The sequence below is a fragment of the Megalopta genalis genome, chromosome 9 (assembly GCF_051020955.1).
Source record: "Megalopta genalis isolate 19385.01 chromosome 9, iyMegGena1_principal, whole genome shotgun sequence".
Lineage (NCBI taxonomy): Eukaryota > Metazoa > Arthropoda > Insecta > Hymenoptera > Halictidae > Megalopta > Megalopta genalis.
The window spans coordinates 10,275,030-10,297,584 of record NC_135021.1 but is presented as its reverse complement, the minus strand read 5'-3'; the positions used below and the strand labels follow the sequence as shown (position 1 = coordinate 10,297,584).

At 39.0% G+C, this 22,555-nt stretch overlaps 1 protein-coding gene across 3 annotated transcripts; it reads left to right on the top strand.

Moving 5' to 3' along the window:
- Positions 1 to 1,009: 1,009 nt before the first annotated feature.
- NAT1 (N-acetyltransferase 1) lies at positions 1,010 to 21,931 on the top strand. Of its 3 annotated transcripts, XM_076524432.1 has the most exons (8): positions 1,010 to 1,125; positions 7,634 to 7,745; positions 7,884 to 8,100; positions 8,238 to 9,180; positions 9,287 to 9,424; positions 9,588 to 10,477; positions 10,934 to 11,236; positions 12,066 to 21,931. In XM_076524432.1, exons 4-8 carry the CDS (start codon positions 8,277 to 8,279, stop codon positions 12,171 to 12,173), a joined length of 2,343 nt encoding a protein of 780 aa, XP_076380547.1. In that variant the 5' UTR covers positions 1,010 to 1,125; positions 7,634 to 7,745; positions 7,884 to 8,100; positions 8,238 to 8,276; the 3' UTR covers positions 12,174 to 21,931. The 3 variants fall into 3 exon arrangements, with proteins under 3 accessions (XP_076380547.1, XP_033339349.2, XP_033339348.1); XM_033483458.2 differs by lacking the exons at positions 1,010 to 1,125; positions 7,634 to 7,745 and having other exon boundaries at positions 7,873 to 8,100; positions 9,600 to 10,477; XM_033483457.2 differs by lacking the exons at positions 1,010 to 1,125; positions 7,634 to 7,745 and having other exon boundaries at positions 7,873 to 8,100.
- Positions 21,932 to 22,555: the final 624 nt, after the last annotated feature.

Sequence of the window (22,555 nt, the reverse complement as noted above, 5' to 3'; positions counted from 1 at the left end):
TTACGTTACAAAAATATTTTCGCTATGTCTCATCCAACAATAAAGTGAGAGAAGCTGCATCATCCATTCATGTGAAAATTTACACACATTTGCTTTTGTTCTACCTTTCTCGCTCATTGCTGTTTCTTTTTTGAAGATCTGCGCAGAATTGAATGCGCAATAAAACGATAGGGATACTAAACGTGACGCTGAAGAAATTACCAAACGCGACCATAAAGAGACAATGATTAACTTCTACAACTCGACTGCACAATTCCATTTAGGAATATTAAAAAGAATAGTATCTCTATAAGATTAATTTTCAATAACCTGTAAGGTGTATTTAGTGTTTCTAATTGAACTCAAATACACAAACGGTTTCATATACAAGGTGTTTCCGAAATTTTAGAACCGGAAGGGAGGTGACTCCCCATGTAAAAGTAAGTCGAAAGTATGCAAAAAAATGTTTCCCCATAGACCTCCATTTTCAAAACATTGAATATGAAGGCCTGTAGAGAACACCTTTTATTGAACACTCGCCATCTAATATATCAGTTCATTAATTACCGCATCTTTTCCAACGCGAATACACGTGTATCGGATGGATTTTTAAAGTTGTTCCGGTGTACGAGAGTAAGAATTTCAGAAACACCCTGTACAGCTTAATGAATCTACAGCAACGTCGGTACTACATGACTCAAACTATCATCCAAAGGTCTTTGTTACACCTTACAATTCTACAATTATATAAACAATGATTAACAAAAATCGTTTAATATTCTCTTTATAGAATTTTTTCAATTATCGTGTATGGAAAATACCAAATAATATAGCAACAAATGAATTTTTGTGGACTCATGTAAATGTGTCTAAAACCCCGTCTAATGTATTCCTACCGCAGGAATCAAGAATAAATTTAATAATACATTCTTTTTAAAGGCAATCTATCCATTAACATTGCTGAAAGTCCAAGAAAATACAAAGAAATTTTTTTCATCCGACAGTTGACTTTCTCGACGAGCTATCTTCCTCCTTAGCCAGAGGTTAGTCGCATGGCGGACGCTGGCTTGACAACACGTACGTTACGGAAGTTCCCGAATACGACCGACAGATTGCGAAAGCCTTCAGAAACAACAACCGTCGGCCGTAAGTAAACGCTATTGTGATTTCTCTTCGTTTTATCTGCTAAAATAATCGTCTCTCAGTTGCTTACTCATCGCGGACAGCAAGCCAAACATTCGATTGCCACGAACCACTAATTACTTTTCGTGGATCTGATCGGGAAATTCGTTAAAACTTGAATAGAATTTTCTCGAGGGTTGCTTCGGAGCCAGTCAACGCTGCACGTACATAGGTCGTGCGTCATGTCGGCTCTGAACGCATCTTCCGTCGCTTCGTTTACCCGTCGTCGTTCGTGCAAATTCTTCTCGAGTCTCGAACCTGATCATCTCGACTGCTGAAATAACCTCCGTTTCTCGATATTGAAAGGAAAAAAAAAACAAAAAAAAGAATCTATTTGCGAGGATTGGTAATCGAGCGTTGTTTGCGGCCGCCTACACAACTACTCCTACTTTTGACATTTTAATCGTTGCAACTTTTGAAGTAGGTTGATCTTCTATGGCTTCTTGCATGCTCTCGCTTCGGCCAGTCGCGTCTTCTCCACGGAACGCTTTGTCTCCCAAGAAACCTTGAGGTCGCTGACGTTCACGGTAATCGTGTCGCGTCCTGCAGAGAGCCCCCCTTTTCCAGAGAAACATCATGGAATCGGTTATTTTATCCCCTTTTTGGCTTCGCTTGTTTCCCAAACGCTTCGCCGTGTAGACGTCGCTCGCGTCAAACAATTCTTCGTCGCTTCCGAATTCCTAAAAATTGCTCTCTCAACCCGTTTCCATCTCTGTAGCAGTGCTCCTTCTCTGTTTCTATCCACCGATTTCTCGATTCCATTTGACCACGGATGTTCGACAGCCTCCCACTTGTAAACACACGTATGCAGCATGCGTATGTTGTGTGTCTCTGTCGATCGATGTACACGCACACGACAAACCCAACTGTGCACGAAGCCCAGGCCAGCCGTTTATTGTCATGCTTCCGACGTTTCTACGAAAATTTTCTGGTCGGCACTCGTCCCTGTCCAATCGATATTCCTATTCGGCGGACCTAGTGGCACACTAAGCGATCAACTCTTTTTCTACGACCACATTGAACGTATAAATTTTTTTCTCGAAATTCTACAGCCACTTTTTCTACTCGCCGCCTTATTTTAGTTTCTGCTAATGCTTGTTCAGCAAAAATTGTTCAACCTCGAATTTCTGCTTAGCGCAGATAAACCGAGAACTTGCATAGCAGTGTTTGTGCAGCTGGCCTATCCTCCGTGCATTCGATTATTTTTCTTTCGGGGATTTATATTATCTAAAAGAAACCGCAAAGAAGCTTCGTTTACGTTTGCGGGATGAAAACAGTTTCAAATACGTGGATTACAATAATTAACGGTCAAGGATGAGCGGGGGAAAATGGCGGTTTTCTTGTGTCGTGTACGCAAACGACGCGTTGTATCGTTTCAGTCAATAACTTTGATTTCTCGTTGGCATTCTGAACCGAAAATCATGTTTTTTAGCTGATTGATATATGCAATTTCTTCGCGATTAAATGATGTTCAAAGACAGAAGAAGAGGCTGTAAATCTTTATGAAAAAGTTGTTCATTACGCTCTACATACGCGCCGCGTTTCATTGAAATTATAATTTTAGGCTTGGATGACTTTTCTCGTAAGTTGATCTAGTTTCTGTATCAACGGGCCCCGTGTCTTCTAACGATTACAGCCTCGAAACGTTTAATGGTCGGGTCACAGACACGCGCACAGCCGGTCGCGTCGGTGAGCGCATTCGCTCGGTTGCGCCTTTAAATGCTCGGCCATATGACTGTTCCTACATCGAAAGTGTGACGGCCGTACGCGGCCTCTTTGTCACAGGGGCAGACTTGAACGCTTATCGGGCTATGAATAGACGTACTGATTTCCTTTCAGCTGTCCACTTTGTTGGGGGCTGGTTTTACACCTTGCTACAGAATTGTGACACGCTCGAATAATCCGGATCGCCATCGGACCCCCAACGAAATTCTGTAACAAATTTCAGGGACTATTCTCTTGTCCGAGCTGGCCAAAATTCAGTCACAAGATATTCCATTGCGTCCATATTTTATATGGACTATAAAATTTCATAAATTTCATTCTGTGTTCGAATTAATATTTTACTCAGCACTGCCATATACGAAGTACTTTCACTATAACTATCGTGATTAATATCATTCTCGAATTGGGTACAAAAACCATTTTCACTAGTCGCGAAAAACGATCTGCTCTAGTTACATTCTCGATGGACGAAACCTAAATTATCCCCACCATTAATATTCGCTGCTGGAGACTATACGTCGCAACGTAAATGCATCGTACGAATAAAGACGATTCATATACGGCAACACAAAGAGCGTTAGTTGCATGACAATGAGCCTGTTGTTCGAATAGCATCTTGAACGTGAAGAAATATCGGTGGCATATAAAATTGCGTAAAGAAAAAATCGACTTCCACAAATACGTGTTCTCCTGTTTGCAAGTGCCCACGTATACATAATCACTTCCTTTATTTGGTAATAGCTTGTACCGTGGCCTATGTCTGTGGTTCTGGTTTGTGCCGTAGTACGTTTTCGTTTAGTGTATAGATCTGTAGCCTAGTATCTGTTGTTTATGATCTGCGGATGTTTACTTGCTTATGATACTTTCCTGGTACTTTTCTTAAAAAGAATCTTGAGATTCATCTACTGTTCATAATTATATGAACATATTAGTGTTTAAAGTGAAATGGACGGCTAATACGACCACCGACGATCCTCGGGGGTTTTTCCTTTCGAAAAAAAAACAGAGTAGAATTGAGTAGTCTAAGAATTTAGTAGCTTTTTCTTGTGATTGGAAAATTATTCGTGCGGGTAAGATTCTGTATATTATGAATTCAAATTGAAAATATGTAAATTCGTATGAGCATCCGCAGTTTAGTTGAGAGTATCCGCTGGTCTCGAGTGTTATCGGCCTTCGGAAGTTGGCAGCCTTGTTCTAACTCGTAGAGAGCAACCGTCACGGCGCATCCGTGACGTGTCACGGGGACACAGAGTGTAACATGGAGCGTTTGAAGTTGCTCGAGGAAGGATAACGACAATTCGCTTTACGTCACTTCGTTGCTATCTCTTTGTTCGCTGTCGTCACGCGTTTCCATATCGTGATTCACTCGCAGAAAAATTAACGACGAGTAAATCATGAATGTTTGCACACTAAAGTAGTCCGTATTTATTTTACCATCAAACTTTATCAAAAAAACCCTCCTCCCCAATATTGGTGGTGAAAAAATAATCTTGAAATTGATTATTATAAAGATTTTTGCCCTATTATAGAACTTTCTTGAACATTTAGAGTTAGCAGAAAGTAAAAGATTCGCTTGCTTGAAAAGTTTTTGAATACATAAGATTTAAAAACCGTTTGCCAATTTAAATTTTTTCACGGTATCTTGTGTAGTTTGAAGGTTATGGCCAAACGTTTCGTTGATGATTGTTCTGAACTGGAGTATTCAACTTGTTAATAGTGTGATGATCTTTTTTCGGAATTGTAACTCTAACTCGCTGACTAATTCATTAACTAACGATACGTAACTTAGATTCATTAATACATTTTGTACATAGAAACATCTCTAGCTTGCGGCACTAGGCTCGCGTAACCATAGAATACCTAGATTCCCATAGGCGAGAAAACCAGACCAATAAAACTGTTATAACTGTTTCCATGGAATGTTGCATTTCCGGTGTCGCGATTCCAGAATTCCAAAGTTCCATAATCTAAATCGCGGGACATGTTATCGGGTCGCGGTACGAATTTTTATCTGTACAAATTGCCAGTGGTATTATTAACGTTCTTCCCCGAAAATAAAGCAAGGAATTATCGCAGTTATCCGAAACGACGAATTTGACGTTGACCGTGAAAGATAGGCGGCAACATCACGAAAATATTTACACGCGTCGATTTTGTTGTATGTATCCGATTGAAACGTTCGATGGAAACATAAATTGAAGAAATTCTCAGCAGATAAAATTAGGCAGACAGGGCGATTTCGATCGTTATTTTGGTAATTCAACTAGCAGAGAGCGCGAATCTTCGGGGAGGCCTTCGTCCCGAGCATCCTCCGGCGAAGGTAATGTAAATTTAAAAGGAAACGAGATACCGAATACCGGTTTAATGCACCGGAGCAACATTTTCAATGTCGAAGTGTGTTTCTGACGACGACCTTCGCTCGTGCAACCTTAGAGCAACGTGACTCGAGACGCACGAATCGCCTCGTGTGTCCGTTCAGCTTGTAAATTTAGCTTCCGCCTTGTCCGTTGGGGGTAGGCCTTGTCTTTCACTGCGCACGTTGATGCAAACGTAAAAAAAATTCAAGAACAACCGATCCATACCAAATTTTGTAAGTTACGACCCGTTGTTAGTTACATATTAACCCTCCAACCGCGGGCAACATGGAATTCACGTTCTAAATATTTTATACAATTTAACAAAAAAAAACTAGATTAAAATTTTTATTGTTTTCTTTTGTTTCACTTTTTATATACTTTTTATATCCTTTTAAATCTAAAGATTCCTTCGAACGTATCTGCATAACAAATAAAGCTGGACCGTGAAAAATCAAACACCCTTCCGTGGTTAGAGAATTAAACCGCATTTTCGAATCTCCCGCGCTCAGTTCGAAATAATTGAAAATAAATTAGGCTCTCTATTGACATTCAACACTTGCATGCTCGCTTAAGTAGTTTGCATTCTGCTACCGTTGCCAAGGATAACAATCCACTTTCCGCAGCTCTTTTGTTCTCCGATCAAGCCGAGAGCTTTTTGTTGATGTATTTATTTAATATGATACAATTCGTTATTTATGCAGATCGAGCGCATACGTGCGTAGATAATGCCAATCGTAAATTATTGCATACATGATACGCGATAAAACAATTTTTTATTTCTAATCCGTTCGTTTAAGAAACGTATACGTCGACTTCTTCTGCAATTGAAGTTCCTAAGTATTTTATATTTCTACGATTCATTATTATTTTTCATCGGTAGAGTTAGATTGTTCAAAATTTTCAAGAAGTTGGTGTCTTTAAGATAAACATTTTTCGGACCGTTCCTAAATCGTGGTGGTTGAAAACGTACCCGAAAGCTTTCCCAGGGTCTGTAATCCTAAGCACACGAAGTGGTAGGGGAACGCACAGCAGAGGCGGTCAAAGACGACCTTAGTCGAATCGCGACCGAAGTTACCCGACCTCGCCCGATCAGTCCGACGATAGAAGCCGAGATCGGTCGAGGTGAGACGACGAAAGGTTCATTGACCGTCTGACCATGAGCCGCGCCCCACATACGCTCCTCTCCACGTTCATCGTCCACGGCTTTCGGTTGTTTTGTTGCTCGTAACCGATACCTCAAGATCAAAGCCGTTTCTTTGGAGAAGGTCCTCGTCCTGAGCCCCGTTGAAGACCTTCACCTGTGAGCGCGATAAGCCCGCACACGTTAATCAGTGCCTCCTGGTGCTGGAATTAGAATTTCTATATATATACCGAAACAGGAATTGATCGTTTCTGTTCGCATTCACTATGCCATGTACTACCCCTGACAGAAAGTGTTCAATCAAAATTGTCAATTTTATTGTTTGTATCTCATCTTGATCATGGGAAATAATATATCCATGTCTAAATCAATGATCTTCAAATAAAATATTAATGAAAAACAAATGTTTTTATCTCTTCTTAGGAAATTATGGAAGTTTGTGTATCGATTGTGAAAAGAATCAATCTGAATTTTTCCTTTTTTGTACCATGTGATTAAATATTTTCTACCAGAGGTAACAATATTATTATGTTTACTTAATGAGAAGCCAAATAAAATTTTGGATGTTGATACGATTGCTAGCACTGTTCTCACAGTGATAAAACTTGTTGCCTTTTTTGTTGTTCGAATGAATGCTGGCTGGTGTTTTTGTTTTGCATGATGATACCGTGAAAATATTTATACATTGTTTACATATATTGTAACATTAAGAAGTAATAGAATACATGAATATCTTGTACTAGTTACACAATCCTTGGAAATAAATATGTATTTTGTTATTTGCATGAGTGTTTTATATATTCGATGTATAAGTGTAACACGAGCAAGATTTCACGCGATACTGGTTATTAAAGATGCAGAAATACATGTTTTGCAATTCATACAATCTGTTTTTCAAGTAAACCTTTTGCACAGGTGAATCGTAGTAGCATATGATGGGATAGTTTAAATTCAAGATAATAACTGAACCATTCTGATTCATGAAACTGGATTGTTAATGTTGAGTGTATTGGCAGGAAGGAAGGCATACAACAGAATAATGTTATCAAGCCTTGCAGAAAACAGTACAGTATAATACTTGGAAAAGGGGAACTCGATCTGAATAATTATTAATACATTATATTTCTGTATCATCAGATGCGAAGGCTGAGTATTAAATAATGAAATGTGGACGAAGTAGCATGCGTGTAAGCAGTCAATTACCAGCAAGTTGTCAAGTATTTTCATTATGATCTTCTCTTTGTTTCAGCTTCCTAAAGGAAGATCTGTGTGCTGTGATTTATCACTCAGAGGGCCGAAACACGCGCAACAACGGACAACCCCACAGGACAGGGGGGTGCTTCTCGTGTCTCGGGAGGAAGGTCAGGGTCAAATAATAACCTTGACTGTAAACAATTTATACACGAGCTGCTTCTTTTTACGTCCCACAAAAAACAAGTCCACCGTGTTACACTTTTTACATAACATCAATTGAAATTAAAGTATTCGATGCCTTCCAGGGACGATATTCGCTCCCTATCCACTGAGCAACGCTGGATCCCTCCTTCAACTGTTAGACGCGATGCACGTACCCAAGAAAGCAGAAATGATCTCATCTTTAGAAAGGTTCGGGGTATTCTTAATAAGCTTACGCCGGAAAAGTTCGCAAAGCTGAGCAACGACCTGCTCAACGTTGAGCTCAATTCTGATCTGATTCTTAAAGGTGTTATTTTCTTGGTAAGTTCTTAGTTGTGTCTTCTTAATATTCCTAATTCTTATGCTGCCTTGGGCTACGCATACTGTGGTAGCTGTTTAAGAAATAGGAATACAATTGAAAGTAGAAGCACTATTTACAATTAGTATTTGTGTTGCAGATCTTTGAAAAAGCGCTTGATGAACCTAAGTACAGTTCTATGTACGCACAGCTGTGCAAACGGCTGTCAGACGAAGCTGCAAACTTTGAACCTCGAAAAGCTCTTATCGAAAGTCAAAAAGGCCAAAGCACGTTCACGTTTCTACTCCTTAACAAGTGCAGAGACGAATTTGAGAATCGTTCGAAAGCTAGCGAAGCATTCGAGAGCCAGGATGAACTCGCCCCGGAGGAAGAGGAACGCCGACAGGTGGCCAAGCGAAAGATGCTCGGCAACATTAAATTCATCGGAGAACTTGGTAAGCTTGGGATCGTGTCGGAACCGATATTACATCGCTGCATCCAGCAATTACTCGAGAAGAAAAGACGAGGGGGATCCCGGGGGGACACCGCCGAGGATATCGAGTGTCTCTGCCAGATCATGCGTACCTGCGGCCGTATCCTTGACTCGGATAAAGGTCGCGGACTCATGGATCAATATTTTCGACGTATGAAGTCACTGGCAGAGAGCAGCGATCTTCCTCTACGCATCAAGTTTATGCTGCGTGATGTCATTGAACTACGCCGCGATGGATGGGTACCACGCAAGGCAACTAGCACCGAAGGTCCAATGCCTATCAATCAGATCCGCAGTGATAATGATGAGTTTTTGAGAGGTAATGGCTTCCATAGACGAGAGGATCGCCTCGGACCGGAGTTCTTAAGAAAGATGGGACGCGGCGGATTAGACATGGACATGATGGGAAGTATTCCGCTGACTTCACCGTCGTTTGGCATGTCATCTCCATTCAGCCCGAACGGATTCTCAGGAAGTTCCGGGGTCGCTTATGGTCGTCACAATCAACGTAACCAGCCGGGTTACTATCAGAACCAGAATCGTCACCAGAATAACTATCAAGGGAAACATAATCAACAGCAACACAACTCGCAGCAAAACTTTAACAACAGTAAGCACCTTCTTCGTTTTCCCACAGGCTTTTATACAACAATCAATGATAATCTTCTTTACGGAGGCACCCTGTAGATTTACTAATGTATTTTAATGAATTGCAGACAGCAATAAAGAACAATTACGCTTCAACAAGAACAAGATGTTGATCGGACATCCAGAAGAGGTGTCACTTAGACCATCAGCTAATTCTATGATGTTCAAACAAACCAACATCAATCCTAATCTACCTCTGAACAGTGGTAAGTGTTTCACCGATAAATACAGTTGATAATAGTAGTCGTGTAAAGGCATAATTTGGTTGAACAGAAGTACGAACGAAAGCTCGACCAGATCCGTAGTATTGAAATATCATGCGAATTAGTTGGAAATCCAGCAAACGATCTCTTACTAATGAAACTATAGATCTGTTCCCAGGAAGAGCATCAGAATTGCCTCTGTTACGTACTAACCCACTGAAGCCCAACTCGCCACTATTGCACAAGGAATTGCCGCCAGCGATCGTGATCAAGCAAGGTCCAGTGGACAAACGGGAGAAAGCCAGGGACAGAAAGGATAAAGGAATTTCTAGGGAGGAGATATTGAAGAAGGTGAACGCGTTGATGGACGATCTTGCGACACACGGAAACATACAGGATGTGGTCACGACTTTCCAAGATCTTAAGATACCAGAACGATTGTTGCGTCATGCTGTGTACACTTTGCATTCGAATACGCTGGACCGTGGTGACACTGAACGCGAGCTCGCTGCCAAGTTCGTGGTCGAGCTGGAGAAAGCGGAAGCGGTGACCGCGCAGCAGATACACGAGGGCTGGAAAGAGTTAGTGTCGAATATACCAGAAAAAGAGAGTACCGTGCCTTGTGTAGCGTCTCACGTAGCCTACCTAACAGCCAAGGCTATCGTCGATAATCTAATCCAGTTGTCTGACCTGGTCGCCGTCACCGAGAACGGCCAGCACCACCCGTTGTTTTTACTTACTCTTCAACAGTTGCATAAGAGCCAGGGTAAAGCGAGGCTCACGCAGATCTTCAACGAGAGCAAAGTGAATCTGATCAGCCAGCTACCGGAGGCGGATAAGACAAAGGAGAGGCTGGCAGAGATCCTCGAGGACCGAGAGTTGACCTTCCTTTATCCGCTCCTTAAGATCCAAGGAGACATCTGGCGCCAACTGGAAAACGATCCGAACCCGAATACTCTTTACAAATGGATCAAGGAGAAGCTAGAACCCTCGCATCACACCGATTCCGAATTCATTAACGCTCTAATGAACGTTCTTCTCAAGTACATTACGCAGGTTAGTATCTGGTATGACAAAATTTTTTTGTCATGTTTCTTACTTGCCGATATCGGTCATCATAGGGTGTCGCATTTAAATCAATCTATATGTGCTAAAAAGGAAAATTAAAGATCAATTGTATTTTTTGGAACAGTATCAAATATTTTTAATCGATTAATATATTGAAAAATATGTGATCCCAGTTGGAAAAAACAGTTGCTCTTTCAGCATCTACCTACAATGTACTATTTGTGGATATTGTTTTAAGTGTCATTCTGTGTTTTAGTTTATATAACATCCTATAAATATAATTTTTTTTTTTGGTTTTTTGAAAGTAGCATGCTTGAACTAAAAGTCTATAGCAATATAGGGGTGCAAACCCACACAAATGTTTCTATAAATTTCTTGTTGCTTGATCTTGTTTGTTGATTCATTTGAATAACTGGCGTGTTCTTTTTTTATTTATAACAACAGGAAACAATATTGGCACCTGGCGTTGATCCATCTAACGTAGGCAAAGCAGCGATAGATAAGGAAAAGGCATTACTGGAAAAATACGCACGCCTGATGCGCTCGCTCTTTGTCGATATAGAGTCTCAAATGACAGCTCTCCATGCGCTTCAAACATTTTGGTTCTCGCACAATTTTCCAAAAGGGATGCTACTACGATGGTTCGATGGGCTTTACCGGCTAGAAGTGATCGAGGAGGATGCCTACTTCAAGTGGAAGGAGTGTGTCACCGACGCTTATCCGGGGAAAGGGAAAGCACTGTTCGAGGTAATTAAAAACTATGTCAAAGCTACTTTGCTTAACAATCAAAATTAGTATAATCGTGAAAGGCAAACTTTTCTTTTTATTTACTGATTTAATTGTTTTATGTTCTGCATCATGACTACGCTCATAAATTTTATTTCAATGGTGATAATATCCTAGCAGAAAAATGTTACGTTTGTCGTCGAATGCATGTTTACTGTAAAAGTTCAATATTTATAACTACAGAATAGTACTAGGAGATCCCATAAGTAATGCAAAAGTAGAACAGGAAATTCGCATTACTTATGGCATGAGGCACATACATATTTATCAGGTTCAATTTGTTATCTTCGTCGCGTGTCTGACGCTATAAGACAAGGGGTTAATTAATTCATAAAATCCACAGTGTAGCTATTACATAAGGTGTGGATGGAACAAGTATAGTGATTTTAAAGTGACTCTGAACTTCTGAATATTCAGTGTTCAAGGCTTGCCCATAAACTTTTTCTTCTAATATTCTACAAGTCTGAACTGACTGTTTCACTAATTACAACAGTTCGATTTATTTATTATTCATATTACAAATTAATTTCTGCTGCTATGTATGTTTTAACGCTGTGCAAGATTGTTGTGTTATCATTTCGATCGCTTAATTAAATTCCAATAAAAATTCTCGTTACTTCAGTACAATCTCCATAGTTCAAGGTTATTCCAAGGTTACACAAAAAATTGAATTTAATGGTATCACTAAAAATGATAAGACGATGAACAATTAAAAGGTCACTACACTGTTCCATCGACAATATATGAAAGCTATAGTAGACGATTAATTAGAGACGATTGAATGGTGTAGGTGAACAATTGGTTAACGTGGCTAGACACCGCGTCCACAGAGGAGGAAAGCGACGATCATAACGACGATGACGACAACAACAAAAACTACCGGATGCAAAAGCTCTGAGATGGGAAACTACGCTGTTCAGGCTACCACTACCTATAATTTGGAATAGGGTTTTACTATTTATAATTACTGAGCCAGGCGGTTTCAGTTCACTGCTAATTGAGTTCTCTCTCCATCCAATGCCACAAACGTCTTGTTAGTCTGTGTGTCAAACCCTCGCGCAAACAAATAAAGAAGAGGAGGAGAAATAAGGAAGAGAAGGAGGATGAAGAGGGCAGGACTGTTTTACAATCAAAATGTCCAACAGAGAGAGAGGAGGAGCCGGGGCAATTAGTTTATGATTTCTTTTGTTCGCAGCCAATCGAGTGGTTTGCCGACAGACTTGAATCGAAGCAAGAATGTTTTAGAATGTTTTTAGATAATTGAATATTCATATACATACATACATACACACAGAAATCATATATATGTGTGATATATATGATTTATAATCATATCGGGCCAGCAGATACCTACATATACACACACACGTACACACACGGGCGAGTACGCGACGCCCGCACGCGTGCACGCCGCTGTATGAACATCGGTGCAATTCAAAAAAATGAAAACTAGAAAGAAAAAATATGAATTTAGTCTGGTGAATTTGTGTTGTCGAAGTTTTTCTCTAGTATTGTGCATGTGTCACGTTTTTGTACGTCTTTTTGTCTGCGGCACCAGTGAGTCGCTTGTTATCTCTGTGTACCAGCTTTTACATTTATTATGAAGAATTATTATTATTATTATCTCTTATTATTATTAACTATTATTATTATTATTATCGCTACTATATAATTGATCGCCAACAATCGAAAGAATACATCATCTTACCTTCCAACAAAAAGAAAACGACAAAAAAAAGCTAATAAATAGGGGAGGAAAAACGATTCGATCAGAACGAAAAAAAAAAGAATGTGAAATGAACAGGACTCAGAAATAATAGTATATATACGTGCATATATATACGTACATACATATATATAATAATAATAATAATATGCGAAGCGTGTGATCATCGAGTTATTCTCTTCGAAGTTAAAGAAACAAGCAAAAAAAAATACAAAAATGGATTTGTAGATATTGGAATCGAAAAAGAAAACTGGAAAATGAACAAAAAAATGGATTAATAACGCTGAGTCGCGAAGCTCTTAAATAACGCCAATCGAAAACAAAAAAACAATACCATTTTCTTCTTTGCCAATGCGCGCGTATTACTTACTTGCTCCATCGATTTTCGAAGGGAAAGAAATAAAATAGGCGAATTTAATGACCGTTGATTAACAACCAGCAGTCACAACATCATAGAAAAGAAGAGCTCGCTTGACGCGTGGCTAACGGAGAAAAAAAAGAGTATAATGATAATGAAATGAAAAAACGATGAACGTTTAGCGACACGACTTTAACAATCGTATTTAAATGAAGAAAAACGGAATAAACGTACCTTGGTGTAATTTATTACAGATGGCCCCCTGGTTGTTCTGTCGATGACCATAGCCACACACTCTTTACCTTCTCATCTCCTGTAGTTGTTCTCCTTAGAAGATTCTATTCGCCGATATTGTCACGATCATATTCTTTTCTTTATCGGTAGACTGCGGATCTTTATGCGAACCTGAAATTATCCTGCATCGATTGCGAGAAATAAATGTAAAATAGAACGATTTTTCGTTTCTTCTCAACAAATTTAAACACTGAAGGAACGAGAAAACACAGTGACTCAGATTTGTTCACAGAGACATGTTACATTTATTTGATCAAGAATTGTATATAAAATTTCAAATTTTGTGTTAGGATTAATGTAAAATGCACCACAAAGGGATGTCAAAGTGGGAAGCGACGAAAATAAATGTATAGGTGTTTGACAAAAATTTGTATACTGAGTTTTTATTTGAAAAGTATGTGAACAGATGTAGAGTTACTGTGTATGCGGACATTCTGTTATTTAAATGATTATAAATTGTTGGCGATTTTAAGAATTAGATGCAGTTAATGCATAAAATCCGCAGTTTATTGATAAGCGTATGCGTGGAAACCTTCAGGCCGACACGACACTGTTCACAGCGTTCAAAGAAACATAAAAGAGAGAGAGAAAACCGTTTAGTGCAATATCGTAGCTCTTGTGATCGGTAGAAGATAGGCAAAACTCTCTTCCCTCTATTGTATTTCGTTCTTTTCTTATACATATATTCATTTTATTTTGTTGCTTAAATCAATTCCATCAGTTTGATTCACTATTTTCTTTTTTGTTGAGCCTGTACGTATCACGTTTATATACATATAAGGATTTGGATAGATCTTTTCTTACAGTCTATAAGCAATCTACTTTCTAAATGATGTACATATTTATTGTTTTCTATTATTATTTTTCACTTCACACACTTGTGGTTTGATGATCATGTGACAGGATCTTTTTATCGAGTCACATGCTCTCTTATTGCTGTAAAAAATTGTCTAACTGTTTCTATTGTTTTTGTGTCTGTGGATTATGTTTTGCGGGTTTAAAGCTGTTTCCTCTGCTGTCTTGTGGTGCTGTCGATGGTTGTTGTATTTTTTTCGAATGTTCTTTTCTCTTCAGCTATGTAGTTGTTTTTTAATTTGATTATTTCTATGATTCTCATTTATTGCTATTGTCTCTTTCTGATATATTAATCTTTGCATACTTTCGAGCTTTGGCAGATCATACTTTCCGACTCGGAGGCTCTGCAATATTTTTACAGGGTCTGTTCTTATTATTTCGTTTTAATACTGGACTTATATTTATTTATAGTTCTATTCATCATCTCATGAGCCTCTTCACCCTTGATATTACCTATTCTGAAGGCGCCTTGACCTTGGCATACAATTCTGATTCTTTTGTGGCTTTCTTCAGTCTTTAATTAGCAAGTGATGTCAGCAACTAATGACCATTAAAATCAGGCTTGGAAATTATTTAAAAAATGTTCATGTCAAAGCATTATTTTGTTATCCATGCCTGATCTAAGTAAGCTAACTTAACGAGTCTAGAAAATATTTCCCACGTAATTAATCCTGTTTGAGTATTGTCATTTCTTGGTACAGTGGCTCACACATTCATTTAGTATCTTTGAAATATGTAAAATGATTACAAAAACGTTTTACGATTTATCTACTTTTTCATATCTGTTTTCTTTAATTTCGATATTTTTTTTAACTTTCTTATGACTTCATTATGAAACTTTAACTTTTATATACAATTCAGATAAATAAATGTAAGAGCTTAATGTGAACGAATATGTAAGTCACTGTATGTATTGTGCATTGTCCTGCTTATATGTAGCAATAAACATCACATGTTTCTCTTCTTTAATTAGAAACACAAACTTCCATACTTTGTCACCAGCCCCCTTATTACTATTAATACTATCATCATCATTATTATTAATTAGTATCATTGTTGCCGAAAGCGTCGACGGATATTCACGTTACTCTGTTTTCTTTCTCTCATCCGAGTAGATGGTTCGCAATCACAGAGCGTCGTTGATCCTGATGCGTATGTGTGTCCGATCGATTCATTTAAATAGATCACTCTGTTTCTTCCTCGAACACCACGAACCACCGCGTCGTTCGATACGCATACGTTTACCCTTAGCGGGGTCTATCTTGACCCAGTATTAAAAATCGACATTTCAATACTCAGCTTCTGGCAATTGATTGAAATTAGTAACTGTTCCATTGGGATCAGTAGAGAAATGTTGTAATTTCTGAAAAATCAGTGAATTGCGTAATTGTCTGAGGACTAATTAATTGCCCTGTCTCGAAACCAGGCAGTTTGGAATCATTTTTTAATCTGCAAGCTCGAAAATTTGAAGCGTATCGAACGAACGTGTCAATCTTTTTAATCATAGCGTGACTATCTTTCTCTGTCTCTCTCTCTCTCTCTCTCTCTCTCTCTCTCTCTCTCTCTCTCTCTCTCTCTCTCTTTCACGATGGTAACGATCCTCGACACCCCCGCCAGCGGAGAACTTACTATTAATTAATTTTTGCAAAGTAATAACGATCCTTTGTACGCGAGACGACATTTATAGCGACAATTAGTGTGTATAATATTTAATGGGTATTTGTGGTATACTTACGTGTTTTGCTCGTTCCCCAATTTTTATTCATAGATGTAAAACAAGACCCGGGATTGAAACAAGGACGAATAATTAACGCGAGACGTCTAATTGGTGAATTATTTAGCCCGCGGCCGACGTACGACCGTCAATTATTACATATTCCAATTTTTCGTCGATCAATGTCTCTCTCTCTCTCACACACACACACATATACACACGCACATACACACGTACACGCAATCAAACGTACCTAAACATTCTCATGCACACAGAGAAACGTACACGTATACATACACACATACATATGCGATATTGTACTTCAACTCTATTAATTTATTTTTTCCCACGCGCGTTAATGATTAGAATTCGATGAAAACAAAAATAATGAAGGGAAAACGAAATCATGTATAATATCGTCAGTATTATTTCTCTCGTAACAGACTACATTATAATCGTTTTTAATTCATCATAGACATTAAAACTGATACAACCCACAACCGAAATATCTTTTATCTTTGTCAATAAAATGTATCTTCTCTCCTAGGACTCTCATCTTCGACGATCCTGCACCCTCTTGGGTTCAAAGGGGCTGCGGATCGGTCGATTTGCTTTTATTTCTTCAACGAGAAGAGTGCATTAAAGTGTGTGTATCTGATCTCTAGGGTTTTTCTCGATCCACTTGCATCTTTCTAATCTCCTCATAAAGTGGAAGAAAACTTCAAAACGAATCTCAAAGCCTTTTCTGACAAATGAAAAATGCCTGAACATGATTGATCAGTAAACTGATTTCAAAAAAATTATGCGAGCATATTTAGGCACTTGGTGTGCTCTCCTCGTAAATGGCGCACGCTCTAACACTCTCGAAAACGTTTCTCCCATCATGTCCAATTTCATTTCTCATCTCCATCATCATCCTCACCCGCAAGACATCGAATCGTGCAATTCGTCAGACAGATTCGATCGGTTTACGTTCATTGACCGCGTTATGTCCTTAGCTAATCAACCCTCGATGACAGTGGCCGAGTCCATTTCGACCCAATCATTATCTAGCGATTCAATTAATTTAAATTGTAGCTTAATCGAGCGAAATGAAAAGGCCTCGAAGGGACGAAAAGAATAAAGAAAAATTCATTGCGTAAATGGACCCGAAAACTGTCGTAATACTGTCTCGATTAACACGGATATTGTAACGCAGACGAAATCCATAATTCATACAAAGATAAACACGAGAAGATGTAGCCTAGAGCAGAGGCGACGAGTTAACTCGTCCTCCCCTGGTTAACGGGCTGACGTCGCCTTCTTCCGCTTGCTTTCGGAACTGCATCTGTTTTCTATCAATGGCGCATGATTTAATTACAAGATGTATACGTGTGTGTCCACAACGCTCTAGCGTAAAGAACGCTCGGTTTGTTAATTAACACCGACGCAACTCTTCGTTGTACGTACAAGCTGTCTTGGTACACGGGACGATTAAACGCTGCCAAAAGTATGAAGTAATAACAATAATCGTCTTTTATAATCGACGCGAACCGAGGACCATATTTAATCGAAAACACCTACACGAGCATTGAATCTGAGTATTCGGGTACACAAACATAAGTACTCGAACATTCGATCTTGAATTCGAGTACGCCAATATTTAAGTTACCAGTATCTAAATTGGGTATTCGAGTACCCGTGGATCCAGGAGCCCCGAAGCATTTTCTTTTTTAACCTGTTGACCGGGAGGCGACGAATTCACTCGTCGCTAATATTTACATGCATTTACTCATTATCTATTTAATTTGTTAACGAAAGCATTTTTGAAATTTCTTTTATTTAAGATCTAAATAAATTTAATCCTGTCATCCAGGAACATGGCAATGATTCGCAGGTCCGGTGTTAATTGATTACGGACTAAGTCATATAGGAAATCATTACAATCGATCTCGAGACGAGTTTACGCAGGCGTTCGCGGTAAAATCAGCCGGTTAACAGGTTAAACGAGATACCATACACGTCGATGACTAAACTTTATGTAATTCGGTTTGACCACAACAGAGAAGAGAAGAGACCATAGTAGTTAGATGGCTTCTCCTAATCCGGATGAAGGATGATCTATGATCGACCATCGATCAGCCGTTAGCAGTACTGTTTTTTACTGTATCCAACTCGGTGAACATAATGTAACGTTGATCCTTATCGTCTCCAAAAGAGGATAATTAATTGTAGTCTGTCTAACGAGTGCACACGCAGAATTTTTCTTCGTGACGCACAATGATTAAATTTCCAAGGACTTGATTTGCAAAGATCTTGTTTGCAAACATTTTAAAATTAAAAAATTGATCCGATAACCAATAACTCGAAGGCTAATCCAATATTGAGTACATAGATGGAAACAGCGAAGCCGTCTTCGTACACAGTAGCGAACAAAACTACGAGGCTGAAGCTTTTTACAGAGGAAGATTCAGAGAAATTAAACTAATTTGCAAAATCGGATCAGTGCGGTGATCCTTGGCACGAGGAACTTGTTGCAAAGCCAGTGCTTTGCATGCCTGCTGCGAGATGCTAGACAGGCATTGACGATCTTTCACCTTGAAGAACTCCGCCTCGGGACAAATGACGTTAATGAAAGAATAAATCAACGATAATAGAAGTGTATCTGCAGCGTTCTTTAGCTAAAGTGTTCTGATTTCTTAGTGAAACAATTTTTACCATCACCGTTCCATGGCGCGTCCAATAAGAATACTGTATTTCGTCATTTCTTGCAACCTTGGGCGTGGCCTCTGAGTGGGCGTGGTTCTGTAGCTCTAAATGGTGTCAGGACAGTATCCAGGGGGCCATAATTACGTACAAAATGAATGGATCTTAATAGAAACAAGATAAGATAAGTGTAAGTAGTTTTATTCGTGGTAAATGTTATCGTTTAGGGTAGAAATCGGTGTCGGTCGCGCTCTCGTTAGACAGACTGTAGCTTTAATGACTTCTTGGAAATTGTACACGACCTTCGACGGAGGAACGGATCAGGACACGAATAAATTCATCGTTCACATGTATACTGCTAGATAGCTTGTTTAAGGACCGACCACGAGTTGAAAAATTAACATGAATTAGCGAAGCTCGAGGAAGACGAGTTAACTAGCCACTCTTGTCAGCCGTAGATCACTGAATTGCTTGAAATAAATTTTCTTTAATAATTTATTGTCTGAAAAGGCAGGAGAAAAGAGAAAATAGAAAATGTGGAATAATATTAGACGTGGTTGGCTCTAATAAACAGTGTTTATTTGGTATACGTGTAAACCCTTTTTTAAAAACGCAAGTCCATAAATATAAATAAATTTTCACACTATTACAACCTTAACGCGATCGTATTTCAGCGATTCTTCTCTCGCTCTCTCTCTTTCTTCCATACATTACACACATATGCATACATTCGCTCTCTTTCTTTCTCTCTCTCTCTCTCTCTCTCTCTCTCTCTCGTCCTCTCTACAAACATTTTTTCTTATTAACTTGCTATACGTACATATACATATATTATATATAACACTTGCACTGATAGACGTAATGCATAACCAACTGCCATTAGTGTTTATCTAATTAAGCGAAACACATACTGGTCTCTCGTATCGTTAAAACATAGCCTCGGGCACGCGAAAACGTCGCTTTTGAAATCTCGCCTGTGTTTCTTCCCTTTTTACCATGGTTTCGTTTCCTTCTTTCGTTGCCGATCCCTTGCAAACAGACTTTCACCGTAAACGCGAGCAACGGAAAACGATTTCGTGTCTTGTGCGAATCCCCGTTATATCGCGGTCGAGGACACCGTATTGCCGTGGTTAAGGGGAGTCAGAAAAGAATGTATTCAACGTTCAAGTCTCCGACGAACATATTCTCCAATCCTTCAATTTGTTTTCAGCTAAGTTTTCCTCGATTATTACGTACCTGTTAATTTACATGTGAAATTTATATTCCAATGCGGGAAAAGTTGACAAACGACGCAGTGACGCGTGGAAAATAATTCCAGTGAGTTTATGCATGATTTCAGATGGAAAATCACGGAGAATGGAATTTTATTGCCAAGTATGGTATTTTTTTCTATTACACGCTTCTTAGACTCCCCTTAATATTTTGGAAACAGTTCCGACCGCCGAAACGTGATACAGCGAGTATAGTATAGAATTTGTGTACTCTCGATGGAAACGATAGAATGTGATCATTTTTGGCGAGCGTTAACCTGTTAACTGGGTGACTTGAAATGATTTCTGGTCACGTTGCATACGAAGCGAACGCAATCGTTCGCTACTTTCTTTTGGACGCGTTTATAGGTACACGACACTGAAGGAGCAGGATAAACATAAGAAAGAAAAGGTCGTATTCATACATCTTGGATTCGTATTTGAACTTAGTTCGGTACAAGGCTTTTTGATTGACTTATGTTATTGCAGTCGTAGAACCTTTATTCGTTAACGTTCGCTTCTACAAGTTCGACTGTTTTTACTTTCATATTGTTTGTTATTCTAATCGTGGAAGATCAAAATGGACCCTGTAATACTGTTGTCGAAGTGATACAGTTACGGAAATCTCAATTACTTGAGTACTCGTGTACTCGGTTCTAAATTGATTACTTGTGTACTCCGTGCTAAATTTAGTATCCATGTATATGGTTCTAAGTTGAGTGCTCGAGCACTCGGTCCCCAATGGAGTACCCTAGTAAATGAACGAATACTAGAGGTAGTAATTTATTATTTAACTATTGTTACGGCGGTGTATGAATACATTTTTCTCTCTCTCTCTCTCTCTCTCTGTCTGTCTCTCTCTCTTTCTTTGTACGCATGCAAGAGAGTTTAAGACCTGTGCAACATCTTTCGGTGCGTCGAAATCCGACTGACTAATTTAAACCTAACTTTACTAGACCGCGTTACATCATTTCCAACGAGAACACCGACGCTTTCCAAACCGTGCCCCATAACACGCATTGCAAATACGCAGTTGGACACGAGAGATAATCGGAGATATGTACGTAGCGAAGCAACGTGCGCGATAACACGCGACGCCTTTGTCTGCGCTCGGAAACTATAGTTTGGAAAACGCTGCAACTATACGTCGCCAATACGGAGCAACGATAACACCACTGCGAAAAGATAATAATGCCAAAACTTCTGCAGGAATGACAAACGACTTCGAGTTGAACAATCGTCGAGCAACTTGATTACGGAGGACCGTGGCTAATTTCATAGCTTCTGATTTCAATGAAAGAAAATCTTAAAGGTACCATTTTGAAAAAATGCTGTTTTACGAATTCTCTTCGGAAACTGATAGTGATTGCTTCGTTCTTCTCTCGAAGTTCTTCATCTCTTACGCATAAATATCTCATACACCGGGTGTTTCGGAAATACAGGGTGAGGAGCATTTTGTAACAAAGTTAAAGCCAGTTCCTTCGAGTTTTTCCTCCAATATGATCAGCGATGCAATCGTTACTCCGAAGCAGCGACACGTACATGCGAACAACAACACGATTATATTAATATGCGTTTTTGTAATCTCTGACTTGTATCTATAATTAAGAGGAGAAAAACGAGAAAACAGAAATAATGAGAAGGACAAGTTGACCAGCAGTCTAACGTATTGGACTAATTTTTTAATGGTACCTTGCAATTTGTATAACTGAACGCCGGTCATCGCTGAGTGTAACATATACGTGTAATAGAAAATAAATTAATCATAAACCCATCTCGATATGCATACATACATATACATGTATGTATATATATATATATATATATTTCCTCAAGTATTTACAGATTACCACGGGAGATTGTGATAATTCGAAACGATTGCTATAGTCAACACGTAAGTACTTACACGCCACATCATCAAAACTAATTGCTTCGCAACCGAGAAACGTGTGCACGGATCTCGAACATCTCGAAAATTCCTAAGAGCCACCGCGAGCAAATAAGTAAATTCACTTACACTTCTGTTATAATCATAATCACGCGAAACCTCGATGACCAGGCTCTTATAATTTTTCATCGAAATTGGAAATCAATTATTTCGAACGGGGGTCATTAATAATTTTAAAACACTAGTTTAAAGACTCTATGCTCTTCACTCAATTTTTACAATTTAATTCATCAGGTTGTGGCTCATTCATAATTTCATATTCTAAATCAAGATAAATCGAATTTTGACAGTATCCGAAGCCCGTAGATTTAATTCCATGAACTTCCGTGGAAAAATAACCTTAACCCGCCACTGGGTATTATGGAAGGCGTTGGTAAAATGGAGCGGCGTTGGTGATTCTCCCTTTGAAGGAGTTGTGAATTTCCGCCTGTCGTGTGCAACTGTCCGTAT